We start from the raw sequence: 14,422 nt of genomic DNA on the forward strand, positions 1-14,422 counted from the left end.
ATCAATCAACTTCCGAGCCCGTTTATTCCCCCCCCCCTAGCTACTTCCATTTCCTTCCGGCCCGAGCAGCAAATAGCTACTACTCATTTCCTCGTCGAGCAAAGTGTAACGGCTTTCTTCATCACGGGATGGATACTGCTCTCGATAGCTCTTTTATTCTTCTTCTTTCGGGGGTTACATTGGATCCGACGTGGAACATTCCCATCATGAAAATGTCCGAAGACGTTTATTTGTCGCAACCATCAAACCAAATTGCTTTTCCGACATCTCGTTTCTTGGCTTTTCAAATGACTTTTTTTCCACGAGTCTTATACTATACTGCCATCTATATAATCCGATTGGATAGTTCCCCCCTTTTTTTTTTGTCTTTTTGCGCACTGCAGAGTCTCCCCCCGGGGTATATTTGACTGGCCGAGTTAAATTATATCCGCCTGGATGGATCACACAGCCGACATTCTTCCGGCTCGTCACCTTCATCTGCAATAAGGGAGGCTTGATGAGATCACCCACGAAACCCACTTTGAAAGTTGAGCGGAACAATGTCTCTCTATAGCTCTTAATAGTGTCTCGGTTTAACTTTCTTTTCTTATTTTTTATTCTTTCTCTCGCCTTTAGCCCATCTTTGGGAGCGGGTGCATTTGTTGTTCCGTATTTTTTGTGTCTTTTGGCAAGGCACCACAGCCAATGGCTGAGAGTTTTACTCGTCACTTTGGTGGTGGGGGGGATGAACTTCCGGGAGGACTTGGCGTTGTAATAGTCGAAACACTTCAACTAGAAAAGACCCAATAAATATTTTTTTTTGTTTTCCAGTTGAAAGACGAAACGGCCGTGACTTTTTTTGTTATCTTTTTATGTCTGTCGTTTGAGCAGCAGTCAGCAGATAGAGAACGAAACTGAATAATAACACCAGCGTTATATTCAGAGACGTTATTATTCACTGTCTCTCGGCGTCGGTGGAACGACCGAGCTTTTTTAACGTCTAGCGAACAGTTTTATATGGGACTTTTGAAAAGAAAGGCCATCAAAATGACGTCAGAGTCTGAATTATTGATAAGAGCAGCAGTTTCCATATAGCGGGAAATGATACTTGAAATTTGAATTGTTTCGAATGAAAAGGGAAAGTTGGATCTTGTCTGTTGTCTATATATGGCAGCAAGCTCGTCCCCCCCCCCCCTTTTTTTTATTTTATGTCCGGGATCATGGCCGCCATTCTTTGAGTCACGTCTGCCTTTCTCATTAATTTATTTCCAGCTATTGTCAATCTTATACCAGCCACTTGCCTACCCCCCCCCCCCCTTATTCTTTTGTTGTTTTAATCTGATATCCTTCTCGGTTTGCAAAAATCGGGATCTTCCAGGACTCTTCAGACTTTTGATTCAAAGGTACGCAGTGTGGAAACTTGTTTAACTTATTTCCATCAAAATCTGATATTTAAAAATTGCATTGTGTTTCATCTCTGCTGGAAATCTGGAATGATTGCACGGATTTTTCTTTTTTTAAATTTATAGCCAATGAGTTGTCATCCGGATGGATCGATAGTCAGCTCTTTGATGGCCATGTCTTTCATCGTAAGGTTCCATTATTTTGTCAACCTGCTCGCAGTCGTCCATCGGATAACTACAAAAATAAACGACAGTGATGTTGTGAAGTAAGTCAGTTTCTTAGAATAACAATTTGAAAATGTCAGTCGTTGACGATGAGATCTTCCTTTTTCTTTGTCACCCCGTCTGACAAAATGCAATTAAGCTCGCCCAAAAGCCCTCTATTTCACGCATGTCAAGGGTTTTCACTTGTGGCGGATGGCATTCGAGTCGAGACTTTTTTTTCGCCTAGTCAAACATCCGATATCCCAACAATCTGCTGTTACGAAATGTATCAAACGTAGAGTGTGTGAACATGATTTGAATTACATTAAAGGGCGCGTATAAATAAACGTTTAGATTTCTTTTGCCACAAATTTGATTTAGGACGTTTTTCCCCCCAGGGGATATATTTTCATCGTATAACAGCGCTCTTACAGCTCACCCATTTTTCTGTATTATCCAGCCAGCCAATTGACGCCCGGAGTATTTCCGATTTCCCGTTATTGTGTAACTTTTACTCCAAAACTGCTGGCGGTATTTTTTCCGGGTCTTGTTGTAGCCTTTTAAGTATACAAGGTACTAAACGAGACTATTTCCTTGGAAAGAAGATCAACAATTTAATTCCATTTTTTATTAGGAGCGGGTGGGTTTTAAATTCAGCTGGTATAGTCGCACAAGTGAATAATTGATTTTACTTATAATTCAGCATGTATCCGAGAGTGGAGCATCGCCTTTCCTATTGTAAGCCAGGTCGAGTTGCTTTTAGTCAAACACTGTGGCCTCTCGTATAGGCCATCTGTTCATACTCGAACGGATTAATAATTCAATATTTCACGTTGAAATAACATCGATAAATAAATAGACCGTGAACTCTTTGTCTTCTTTGATGCCAAGTTCTCGGAAAAAACCTTACGACGCTCGCATCTTGAATAAAACTCTTTCGATTCCGGCGAACTGGAAGAGATCGACGCGAAGAAGGAAAACGAATTAGACTTTTAAATTTGTTATTGGATTACAATCTGAATGTAGACTTTACTAGCTATATAGGTACTCTGTCGTCGGTATCAAAAGTACTTTGAACCCCTGTGCGTGACAACAGCCTCGGCGCAAAACTTTTATCATACGACTAGCCTCTCGTGATGGATAGATTTTCCAGCAGTCTCGCTCTCTCACGAACTGGGCGGGGAGATGAACAAGTGCAACTCTTTAAGTTGCTGACATGACGGTACTACACGCACACGAATAGCCAAACCGTATGGAACTTTTTCTCAATGCTCCGATAGTCTTTTATCTTCATTCGTCGGCCGACTGCTAGGCTCTTATATGATAAAAGGTTTAACCTTTTTAACCATAAGTAGCAAAGTTATACAAGGTCTTTTTTCTGTGTGTGATTGCCTGTCTCCCCCTGTGAATGATGAATAGAATAATCAACGTAATTAGATAATCGCGACGTACCGAGTCGAACATTTGAATGCGACGGTGGAAGTTGCCAACTTGATTAGACCAATTTCGATGTAGAGAACATAGTTTGGACCAATGTAAAAGGCCTTAATAGTATTGAACATTATTTTTTGGAATTAGGTATCCTAGAATTTTCCGGGCAAGCCAGCAGCAGGCTAATAAAATCAACGAATTCAAACTGGGGAAAGTTAACTGACAACTTTTTATCTGTGTTTCCCTTTGTCCTTTGATGGCTCCTGAGCAGAATTCAACTTGTAAAGGGTTCACTTCGTCTCTTGAATTTATTAGCTAGCTACGAGACGAACAAGAGTTTCTTTCTCAACGTATGTATGAAGGCTATTGGTTCAACTTTGTTTAACAGCGCGTAACGCAATTCATTGGCTTGATATACGCATGATTGATATTCACCCAGTGATTACACGATTGCGTGATGACCAACCATAGAAACCTTTACAAAACTCTAAATAGAACTTGAAGCAATTCTCTGTTGAAAATCAATAAAATGCCCAGAATCCGTCTTGCTGCTGCCATTGTCTCGCTCTATTGTGTCGATCTATTCGTTGTATGAATTTGCATTTCAGGATCTCCCGCAATGTAGCTAAATTTTAGTTATTGCTGTTTGCAGTGTTTGCTGCATACTTACTTGCTACGTTATATGTATACAATCCTATCCTTATGTTGGACTTTAGGCAGCGAAAATCTAGGATGATTAACTAGAAATTGTTTAAAAATAAAATATAGATGGCCTAACGAAAAAATAATTTCTAGGAAAGTCAAATAAAAAGTTGCTGTTTATCAAAAATGTGTATAATGTCGGGTGTCAAGGGTTTGCAGAATGTCGTCTGTTATTAACGAAAACCCGAAAACGAATCTCACTATCTGAGTCGTTCAAAATGGTTGAAGTAATAAATGCTACGATATCTCAAGAAGAAAGTGATTCCAAGTCAGACTTTTATCAGGTAAATATGCAATTTTAACTCAAAATTTACTTAGTTTGTGGGTCAAATTTTCAAGCATATTTTGGCTCATAATTCATCAACATGTGTCTGGATTCAACTAAGAACTAGGGCAACTAGGTACTTTGGTTGTTAATATTCACACACATAAATATTTGCTGTAATTAAGTGAGGCTATTTTCAAGCTGTATGAAAAGGTTTGGGGGTTCGGTTTAACTGTTTTTGCTCATTATTTTTTTATTTAAAAATAGCTTGATCCCTGTTGTATTGATTTGAATAATTTTGCAGGTTCTGAAAGCCTGCCTTGACTCTCCCAACAGCACATACAAGGATAAAGTGTATGCACTTAGTAAAGCCTGGGAGAGCTTCTCAGCATCTAGCATCCAGTATTCCGAAGTGATTCCTTTTTTATACAAGTAAAAAATGCTAATTTATGTGTTTCGTGCTTTATTCATTATTTTTGACTATTTTTCAGTGATACTATTATGATTGTTTTACAATTTGAATGGGGTAAACTGAGAAAATCATGCAAAAGCCATCTTAACACCAGCCTTCAAAATGCTGCGTCCAATCTCGTTTCTTCGAACACACATGCCTTCCATCTGTGTCTTCGTTCACTACGCATTGTCAATAATCCTTGGAATTACCCGATTGTGACAAAAATTACAAATGGTACACCAATCAGTGAACCTGAAGGTATTTAGGACTTCTGCAATGGCAGTTTAATTTAGACGAGAAAAGATGTTGTAATTATTGTTCATTTATTTCTCTCTTAGGGCGTGATTTCTTCTTAACAGAAATGCCAATTTTGATGAACGCTCGCCTGGACAGAATATGCTGGGATGACAAGTGTAAAGACCTTGCACTAAAACTAGTTGCCTTCTACAGAAAATGTTTTCAAGATTCAAAGAATATCCTGGAGCCTCATTGCTCAGTGGTGTGCCGACAAATGTGGTTAGATTTGCACGTGGCCCTACTCTACATTTGTGATGAAAAAGTGGATGAGATTGTCAACATGTTAGAAAAACATTTTTCGGAAGGGTTGGATATAGTAAAGCGTCTTGTCGGCAGGACATCGCAAAGCCACGCTCCAAGCAAGAGAAGTAGTGGAATCAACCGAATTTGGCGCGAACATGGTATGGAGACGGCCGAGTTTACTAGTCAGTGGTTACTTAGCACTGCTTTCATCAGATGTCCTCCACCAAAGTGCCTAGCATCACTAGTCATTCAGCATGTCAATCTACAAAAGAAGCTCGGCAAATCTAGTCTAGACATAATCAAGAGTCTGCATGCTTTATTGGACAAAGATCAATTGAAGAAGCTGATGACTTCGGCTCACATGTATGTCTTCTGCGCAACCCTTTTCGATAAGGTAACTGATGATGGTTTCAAATTCTAGTCTGCGTTATCTAATTCATTTTTGTTTCAAGTTTGGGGATGATTTCAAGTCGTTTTGTATAGAATTCTACGTCAAAGCCGTGATTGTTGATCTCAACTACCTTGAAAAGCAAAAATGGGATCCAAAAACAGGTGGAGTGAAGAGTGATGAAATCAGTTTAGCTGCTGTGTTCTCCAAATTAGCTGAGCTGGTGCACGTCGACATCCGAATTTGCAAAGAAATGGCATTGGCAGCTTTCTCACTTCACCCTACTCAGGAACGTTTCGACAAGTTGGTAGAACTAGCAGTAGCTGATCAAGCCGTGAAAGGAAAATCGCCATCTCCCATTAGCAACGATCCTTGTCCGTTGATTACCAAGGATGTCAAAGTACCCACTGAAATGGATGAGATTGAGCTTGAAAGTACAAGTACTCAGGAGGAGGAAAATAAGTCACCCTACACCGACTTGGCTGCAGCCACTTTGGGTCTTTCGGAAGGAATTATCCAAGAACTTGGCGTTATCGTGGATGGTGTGCGATGGGAAGTGCTAACTTGGAATATTGGATGGAAGCAGTTAGAGCCTCTTTGTCGACGTTACATGAACGACAAGGAAACTATGCGTTCTGTCACCAATGAACTTAATTTCCTTAAAATTGATTACAGCCAGTTTAAAGATATGCCAAGGCCGGAACGCGGTGTTTACTGGGGAATTGAAAAAGGCTATGAAAACTGTTTAGAACTAGCAGTGGCAGTTCCCAAGAGAAAAAGTCCTAGTTTGAAAGCTGATCCAAGGCGAAGTAAATCGAAGAAATCATCTTCGAAGAAAAAGGGTTCTCGAAATTCTCCGTCGGATGTGCGCTCTAAAGGCAGTGAAGAGCTGAAAAGGAAGACTTGGATGAGACGGACTACCCTTGCGCTCAAATCTTCGTCAGAATCGGAAAAAAGCATGGATTTGAACAATTCCAAGACGAGTTCTGAAAATGTCCCTGATGGTGTCAAACGGTCCGCGAGGATTCAAGCTAGCAAGGTCCGTTTAAACAACTTTCCATGTCATTTAGTATTCTTAAATTTACAATGCTGTATGTATCTTTTGTTTTTCTCTTTAGCGAACCAGCACTGAAGTTACTCGTGATTCAGCTTCTTTGGTAAAAAGATTGCGGGAAATTCGACTTGATTTTGGCATGACCAACAAGTGGCGATATCTTTCTCCAAAGTCACCAACTACCAAAACTCAGCAGTCTCGCAAAGTGTCGTCATATCGTCTAGTCGCCAATCATTTTGCGCCCATGCTCAGTACCCTCAATATGCAGCCCAAGGTCGTTCTGACGAGAACAACTATGAACTCGACAACACATTTCATCCAGGAACCAAGCAGTACAAGCAAAATGTCCACAGAAGCTTCCGAATATTGCCACCCCTGGATTCCGATAGAAAATATTAAGAAAGAGTACCTGGGAGTCGAAAAAATGAAACGAAAAAGTGTCACAGGTGTCACAAGTTTTGATGAACCCCAGGTATTTTTGAGTTTTGGGTGTAACTTTTGGGGGTTTTGCTTAATATGAAATATTTCGTTACAGGCCAGCCCGATTCCTGTTGTGCAGTTACACAATCGACGCAGAAGTGTTAAATTACGTAATTCCAATGAAAGCAGTAACGTCTGTGAGAAGGAAACGCTAGTCGAAGATAATAAATTGTCATCATTTTTCACTACTGATGGTCTTCAGAAGCGTGTGGAAAGTGATGCAGGACCATCTGTAGTCCATCTGAATTGTCTTGGAAAAAATCTCTCCTCAACTCCATTACCTCGCATCCGCCATGTTTCCCATCATTCAGAAAGTGGCAATGGCAGTGCTGTGTTGGAACCGGATTTAGCGTTTGCAACTTCCAGTGCGTCTGGCATGGGAAAAAGATCTAGAATCCATGAATCAGTAGCTTGTGCGGATAGTGTGCCGTCCGTCATTGAACAATCGTCGAACGTTCCAAATGTGGACGACATCCAAGAAAGATCAACGGCTCAGTCGCAGCTGAATAATGCAGAACCCAATGGATCGACGATAACTTCACTGAGGAGAAAGCGGGTCAGAGGAGTACCCAGGTCGTCCAATCCAGGAAGAGGTGATGGAATGGCTGCATCCAATATTTCAGTTTCAAGCATCTCATCGCTTTCATCGGATACCAACTCTCCCTATCGAGGTGCGTTAAATGTAACTGATAATTTATCATTGACGTTTGAGTAGATGATTATTACTCGCATGCAAACTGGTATCAAAAATTGAAATGAGGAAAACAAGGGTTCCTCACCTATTAAAATTTTTACTAGAAGATTTTGAAAAGTGAAAGTAAATCATACCATCACACTATCAACCTTAAACGCACTACGATAGTTAGAGAAACGATTACAGAAAGATTAATGTGTATCAAGTTATTGCATACCTCCTAATATTGTAATTGAGTGGTACTGGTACATGACTTTATTCACTAGCTGCTATATTTCAATGTTTCTTTCCATTATTTTTAGTTTCTTATACTGATGTGTGTGACCAGAGCTGACAAAGGGTTGTATTGCCCAGCGTTGAAAAATTTGCACTTCTTCATAGTTGTCATTCATCTACATAACTACATAAAGAGTGTAAGAGTATCTATGAGAGTATCTGTAAGAGGTGAAGAAACTAATCAAGTAGATTTGTGAAGAAATGCAGAAAGGTTAGTGTTTATCTTAATTTATCTTATAAGTCATGGTTTATAATTGACTCATCAGACAAATTTTTTGGAAGAAAATACACTTAAACAAATATTTAGTAAAGAATTGTTCTATTCGTCCCATCTCCACAATTACACTTACACTTTTAACCCGTTGGCTGCCACGCCATACAACCCGTAGTTGTGCAAATAAAATGTTGCTATCGGAGTTTTTTCCATTTATGGTATGTAGATTGTAGCTGGAGAGTGAGACAGATGGGGTTGGGGACTACAGTTTCTTTTATTATTTTATAAGCGTACAAATAACGGTCATGCGTTGACAGATGAATAACAAATTTGCAACTTTTGTTGATGGATTTTCTTCGTAACTTATGATTCAGCGACAGCGACTCGTTCCAATAATGCTGACCATCAAGATGGCCTTCGCAGAAAAGGTGGTATTATCCGTATTACCAATATCATCTTACTAGATGTCGCTAGTGTCGCCAATGTTGTTCTTACACCGTGAAACGAGTCGAATAGGGCGAAACAAATTACTGCTACCAGACCATTACCATGCCATTACAATTCAGATTTTCTTATAACATAGGTATCATTGCGCGTGAAACATAGGATCTTTTCTGAATCTCGCAATTTTGGTGGTGCACCCTGAAACAGCATGTTTGCTGTTATGGATGTCTTTTCTGTTTAGAAGGCAACCCAGCTAAGAGATTATAGGTACAGTTTTATTTCTCATAAGTAAATTTATGTCAATTTGTAAATACGTAGTGAATTTCCTTGTCCCATTCCCACTTAGAGTTTCAGAGACATGAAGTGTGTGAAGTGAATAACCTGCCATTTGTATGCACATGTACCAGATCTGCTTGATGAAAGTCAGATGCGTTACTAAATTCATCACCCATATGATAAAGGTAAGCATCAATACCACCTATCACCAAGCTAAGTTACAATACTTCATGACACTTTATTCTTTAGCATCAGAAAATTTATCTCAACATGTGGAATAATGTCGGTTTCTGTGAATTCCATTTTACGGTTTTTTCATCATGAACATTTCAGTGTGCTTCTTAGAAAAGGTAAAGATTAATGTGCTCTTTTAATTTTTATATTTTCATTAATGTAATACATTTTTTTTTACAGAGCACGCAAGATCACCACGGACATCCTTGAGCTAATGCTGGATTTTGTCCATGACAGAAGAGGGAGTTCCATCATGCTCCATCCTTATCTTCAAGACGTACGCTCATCCAGCTTCACTGCTTCAGTGCTTCTTATGCTGCAAAACAACTTTTCTTGCTTCATTGGCGAGTTGAATCACTTCAGTTGCTGTGACACACCTGCAATCACTCACCACGGGATTACGGCCAGGTACCGGACAATTGACTTATTTTCGTAGATTATCTGCTAGTTATCTATTTGCGTAAAGATCTCTGTCTGTGTAATATTCCAAAATTAGGCCTTTTTTGTGTGTGTAAAAGAAGTGCTACTTCGACGTTTCTTTTTTCTAACGCTAGATGGCTTTTCGATAACTTTCAGCTGTCACAACAGTCAGTTTCAGTCAATTTGCAAATCTCTTTAAACATTTATTGGCAGCTGTTGTGTGGACATTTTTTAGTGGAAACTGACGATAACTATTCCTCCAACAAAGCTCACTTGTTAGATTTTTGATAATGAGTTTTTTTTTCTACTTCCGGTTTGCTCATTTCAGTCAGTAGTTCAGTAAATATTCATTCGAGGAGCAAAAGAACCACATATTCGTGATCCTTGTCAAATTTGTGGTAAAGTTCATGTTTTTATTTGTCCGTACGCGTACTTCCGGTTTTGAAAATTTTCCTGAACTATAGTTCAGGAAAATTCTCGATTTTGGCCAAATTTTGGATTTCGTTTGAAACACACGTAATCGACCCCAAATTTCATGGGGATCACGAATATGTGGTTTAATTTTATGACAGCTCAATGGTTGAGGCGCTGTGGTTACTTCCGGTATACTTCCGGTAAATTTTCAAAAAACTAGCAAGTGAGCTTTCTTCAGTTTACATTTCTCAATATTGCAAGCTTGATATTAAGTTAAAAAAATTGTATTTTTAAATCTTTGAGCTTAAAAACCTGACTTGTTTCTATCTGTATTATGTAACTTTGATTGGCATGTCACTAAATAGGAATTGTTTTCTCTTCATTCAGGTAATGCAGAGGAAACGTCGAGAAGATCTCGTCGCCGGTATCTCCAAAATGTCAGCGCGGATCATCATTTGTTGTTGGTAATATGTTTGTGTTAGTGTTAGTTAACCCGTCGGCTGCCACGCCTTTGTTCTCACCTAGCTCCTTTGCACGGGCCGCGCTGTTCGGTCTCGTGGTTTACAAGCCGCGGGGTCGGAGAGTCGCCAAGCCCAAAATTTGCCGCAAGGCGCCTGTTATAAGGCAATGCACCATAGTTCCCCCTTTTCAGCACGGACTTGTCAGCAATGGCAAGTCCCAACTTGGTCATGGATCCTTCAGACGTGGCGCGTAAAGTAGTAGAGAGCAACCTACGGGTTGTATGGCGTGGCAGCCAACGGGTTAACTTAAGTGTGTGTATGTTATGTGATTGTAAAATGTGGTGGAATTGTGGGTGGAGGTGGGACAACAAAGCAATTCTTTTTAAAGTTTTTGTTCATTGTGTCGTATTTACAATTTTAAAGTTTAACATTCCTGCACAAGTGATATTACAAGTATATTTTATCTCCAGATTTCCTTTCAATAAAATTCTTCGAAGAGTGTAAGACTTTGTTTAAATAACAGAGCTGTTAAATTCAAAATTTAGATTTATCATTAAGAATTAGTTTCCACTAACTTACCCTGAAAGTGAAATTCGTTCAAGTGCTAGAATGTTTTTTTCAAGAGCGATTAGAGCCAGTTAACTCGGACATTTGAAATAGGAAAGTTAAAAAATTCAGAACATTGCTCAACATCAAAAGGCTAGAAGGTGGTAAGAGAAGTCGTACAAATTTATTACCCGCTTTGAAAAGTGTATTTTCTCATTTAAGATGAATAAAAATTACCAGTGGGAAGTAGCTATTATGATATGACAGAAAATCTATACACAAATAAATAAACCTATTCGGCTCTAATACTTAGGAACCTTCCTGTAGTAAGTTGGAGAAGCGTAGGTCGAGGTGTAACATTCAGATGCCTTAACGGTGTAGTAACTGGAAGTAGAGTAACACTTCGGAGCTTCGGTGTAGTAGGTCGGAGCATCGTATGTAGTGACATAGTACTCAGGTCTCTTCGTAATAGTAGTAAACTGAGACTTAAGTGTAGTATTTCGGTTCAGCGTAATACGAAGGGGCAGCAGTTGTGTAGAAAGTTGAGGCTACGTAAATACTTGGCCGCCTCATTTAGGGTTGTATAGCTCGGGGCAGAGTAGTACTTTGGCACTTCTGTGTACTTTTCGACCGTTGGTGGTGTGATAACTGGAGCCTCGGTGCAGTAGCTGAGAGCAGAGTAGTACTTGGGAGCTTCGGTGTAGTAAGCTGGCGCTGCATACGTAAGTGTACACCTCCAGTGACATGGTGGTGGAGCTCGGGGAAGAATAATACTTCGGGGCTTCTGTGTAGTAACTTGGGACAGTTTATGTTTTCGTATAACAATCTGGAACATTGGTGGTGTAGTACTTGGAGGCCTCAGTGTAGTAACTGGTCGTTGCGAATGTTGTTGTCGTGCAGTCAGACGCCGGCGTTGTGGTTTCATACCCGCCATACCCAGGAGACATCGGCACACCAGTGGTCAATCCAGCCATCAACGATTCAACACCCAACAGCAGCACGCCATAGATTACCAGACAATAAAAATAATTTGAACATTATTAATAACTAGCATATTAAAAAATTAAAGTACAGTTGATTCACATCTCAATGAAAAAAATCATAATATTTACCAATGATTACTTCTGTGTAGTATAGTATTCGACTGTTTTAGTGGTGTAATAAGCTGGAACCTCGGTGTAGTAGCTTGGAGCGAGTAGTACTTAGGAGCCTCGGTGTAATATGCTGGCGCGGCATTTGTAGTTGTGTAACACTCTGGTTCCTTGGTGGTGTAGTACTTGGGGGCCTCGGTGTAGTAACTGGTCGTGTCGTATGTTTTTGTTGCATAGTAAGACGGCGGCGTCGTGCTTTGGTATCCACCATAGGCTATACCCAGGAGACATCAGTACACCAGTGGTCGACTCAGTCATCAACGAAACGACACCCAACAGCAGCACGACAAAATAGTTTACTAAACAAAAATCCAATTGAAACATTAATATGCAATAATAACTGGAATATTTAAAAAAAAAGAAAACACGTGGAGCTGATTCACACCTCCAGGAAAAAAATAAAATATTTACCCATGATTGCAAAACTGGTGGTACGACGAAGAATGCAGTTGGTGACGACTGCTGCACTGTAGTTGTTGCCATTTCGGAGATGACCACTCTACTGATTGTAGTGGTGTAGTACTCCGGTGCCTTGGTGGTGTAGTAATTAGGGGCCTCAGTATATTACTCAGGCGCTTTGGTGTAGTAGCTCAGGTCAACATAAGTTGTGGTGTAACACTCTGGAGCTTTGGTGGTGAAGTACTTGGAGGCGACTCGAACATCACACGACTGCTTATTTCTTTCGCCTTTTATCTCCTCTCTTATGACTAGTCTAGACAATAAATAATTTGAATATTCAATAGTTGGCATATTAAAATTCCATGTAACAGTATATTTACCCATGATATGTAGTTGTGCAGTACTCCGGTTCCTTGGTGGTGCAGTACTTGTGAGCCTCGGTGTAGTTAGCTGGGGAAGCATACGTAGTTGTGTAGTACTCCAGTGTCTTGTTGATGTAAGATTTGGGAACCTCGGCGGAGTACTCGACCCTTTAGTAGTGTAGCACGGGGAAGATTAATACTTCGGGGATTCGGCGTAAGTAGTTCGGGGTTCCATAAGTTGTGGTGTAATAGTCTGGACACTTGGCGGTGTAGTAGTAACTGGTCGTTCCGTATGTTGTTGTCGTGCAGTCAGACGCCGGAGTTGTGGTTTCTTACCCGTCATACCCAGGAGACATCAGTACACCAGTGATCGACCGAGCCAATACGTCCTCCAACACCACATGACACCATGGTTTACTAGACAATTAATCAATTTTAACATTAACATTCAATAATGAAAGGGCATACAAAAAATTGGAAAAAAGTAGAGTTGATTTACATCTCCATGAAAAACATCAAAATATTTACCCATGATTGCAAAACTGGTGGTACGACGAAGAATGCAGTTGGTGACGACTACACCTACTGCACTGCAGTTGCTGCCATGTCGGTGATAACCATTCGACTGATATCTATCGCCTTTTCTCTCCTTTTATACGACTAGACAATAAATAATATGGATATTCAATAGTTGGCATATTTAAATTCCAGGTAACAGAATATTTACCCATGATATGTAGTGGTGTAATAATTAGGGGCCTCGGTGTAGTGCTCGACCCTTTGATGGCGTAGTTCGGGCATATTTCGGGGATTCGGTGTAGTAGCTCGGGGCAGCGAAGTTGTGGTGTAATAATCTGGAGACTTGGTGGTGTAGTACATGGGGACCTCGGTGTAGTTACGTGCGGCGTCGCGGTTTCATACCCGCCAAACCCAGAAGACATCAGTACACCAGTGGTTGTCCGAGCCGATACGACACCCATCAGCATGACGACATAGTTTACTAGACAATTAATAAATTTAAAAATTTGCATTCAATAAAAACTGGCATGTTAACAAACAGAAGAAAAAAGTAGAGTTGATACACAACTCTATGTAAAAATATTTGGTCATGATTGAGAACAGTAAAACGACGAAGAAAGCAGTTGCTGACATATTGTGCACTGCAGTTGCTGTGACGGAGATACTCACTCGACTGATTTCTATCACTTTTTCTCTCCTTTTATACGACTAGACAATAAATAATTTGGCTATTCAATAACTGGCATCTATTTAAAACTGCATGTAACACAGAATATTTCGACAGAATATTAACCCATGATTGCGAACTGATGGAATCGGAATGCAGCTGGTGTCAAAAAGTGCACTGCAGTTGTTGCTGTGTCGGAGATGCTCACTCGACTGATTACATTCGCCTTTTCTCTCGCCTTTTATACGATTTTTTTCTCACCCTCACCTCTCAAGCCTTGCGGCTATTTTACCTTTTCGAAAATGATGCAAAACCGTCCCGTTCTCACCCAACCTCTACACCACTGCATGACACGTTTTACGTAATAATTTCCATGACCTTCGATTGTAATGCAAACTGGCCTTTCCTTCTGCAGGTGATGTTGCTGGGGATGGGTCTACAAAAA

The 14,422-nt window shown here is 40.2% G+C and overlaps 1 protein-coding gene and 2 long non-coding RNA genes across 5 annotated transcripts; 2 read left to right on the forward strand and 1 right to left on the reverse strand.

Annotated features, from left to right (window-relative positions):
* Window positions 1–3,851: 3,851 nt before the first annotated feature.
* LOC124327007 lies at window positions 3,852–8,176 on the forward strand. 2 transcript variants are annotated; one of them, XM_046785787.1, is made up of 8 exons: window positions 3,852–4,003; window positions 4,289–4,416; window positions 4,476–4,696; window positions 4,777–5,372; window positions 5,431–6,405; window positions 6,485–6,892; window positions 6,956–7,571; window positions 7,897–8,176. In XM_046785787.1, exons 1-8 carry the CDS (start codon window positions 3,938–3,940, stop codon window positions 7,926–7,928), a joined length of 3,042 nt encoding a protein of 1,013 aa, XP_046641743.1. In that variant the 5' UTR covers window positions 3,852–3,937; the 3' UTR covers window positions 7,929–8,176. The 2 variants fall into 2 exon arrangements, with proteins under 2 accessions (XP_046641743.1, XP_046641742.1); XM_046785786.1 differs by having other exon boundaries at window positions 6,956–8,176.
* Window positions 8,177–8,574: 398 nt separating this feature from the next.
* On the forward strand, window positions 8,575–10,295 carry LOC124327414. The gene is made up of 5 exons (XR_006916122.1): window positions 8,575–8,795; window positions 8,875–8,989; window positions 9,054–9,154; window positions 9,219–9,446; window positions 10,260–10,295. It is a non-coding gene; the product is annotated as an uncharacterized LOC124327414 (long non-coding RNA).
* A 1,857-nt stretch (window positions 10,296–12,152) lies between these two features.
* LOC124327403 lies at window positions 12,153–14,285 on the reverse strand. Of its 2 annotated transcripts, XR_006916097.1 has the most exons (4): window positions 14,270–14,285; window positions 13,519–13,791; window positions 13,320–13,451; window positions 12,153–12,225 (listed from the first exon to the last, which is right to left on the reverse strand). It is a non-coding gene; the product is annotated as an uncharacterized LOC124327403 (long non-coding RNA). The 2 variants fall into 2 exon arrangements; XR_006916098.1 differs by lacking the exon at window positions 14,270–14,285 and having other exon boundaries at window positions 13,320–13,440; window positions 13,519–13,971.
* Window positions 14,286–14,422: the final 137 nt, after the last annotated feature.

This window comes from Daphnia pulicaria, chromosome 2 (genome assembly GCF_021234035.1).
Source record: "Daphnia pulicaria isolate SC F1-1A chromosome 2, SC_F0-13Bv2, whole genome shotgun sequence".
Lineage (NCBI taxonomy): Eukaryota > Metazoa > Arthropoda > Branchiopoda > Diplostraca > Daphniidae > Daphnia > Daphnia pulicaria.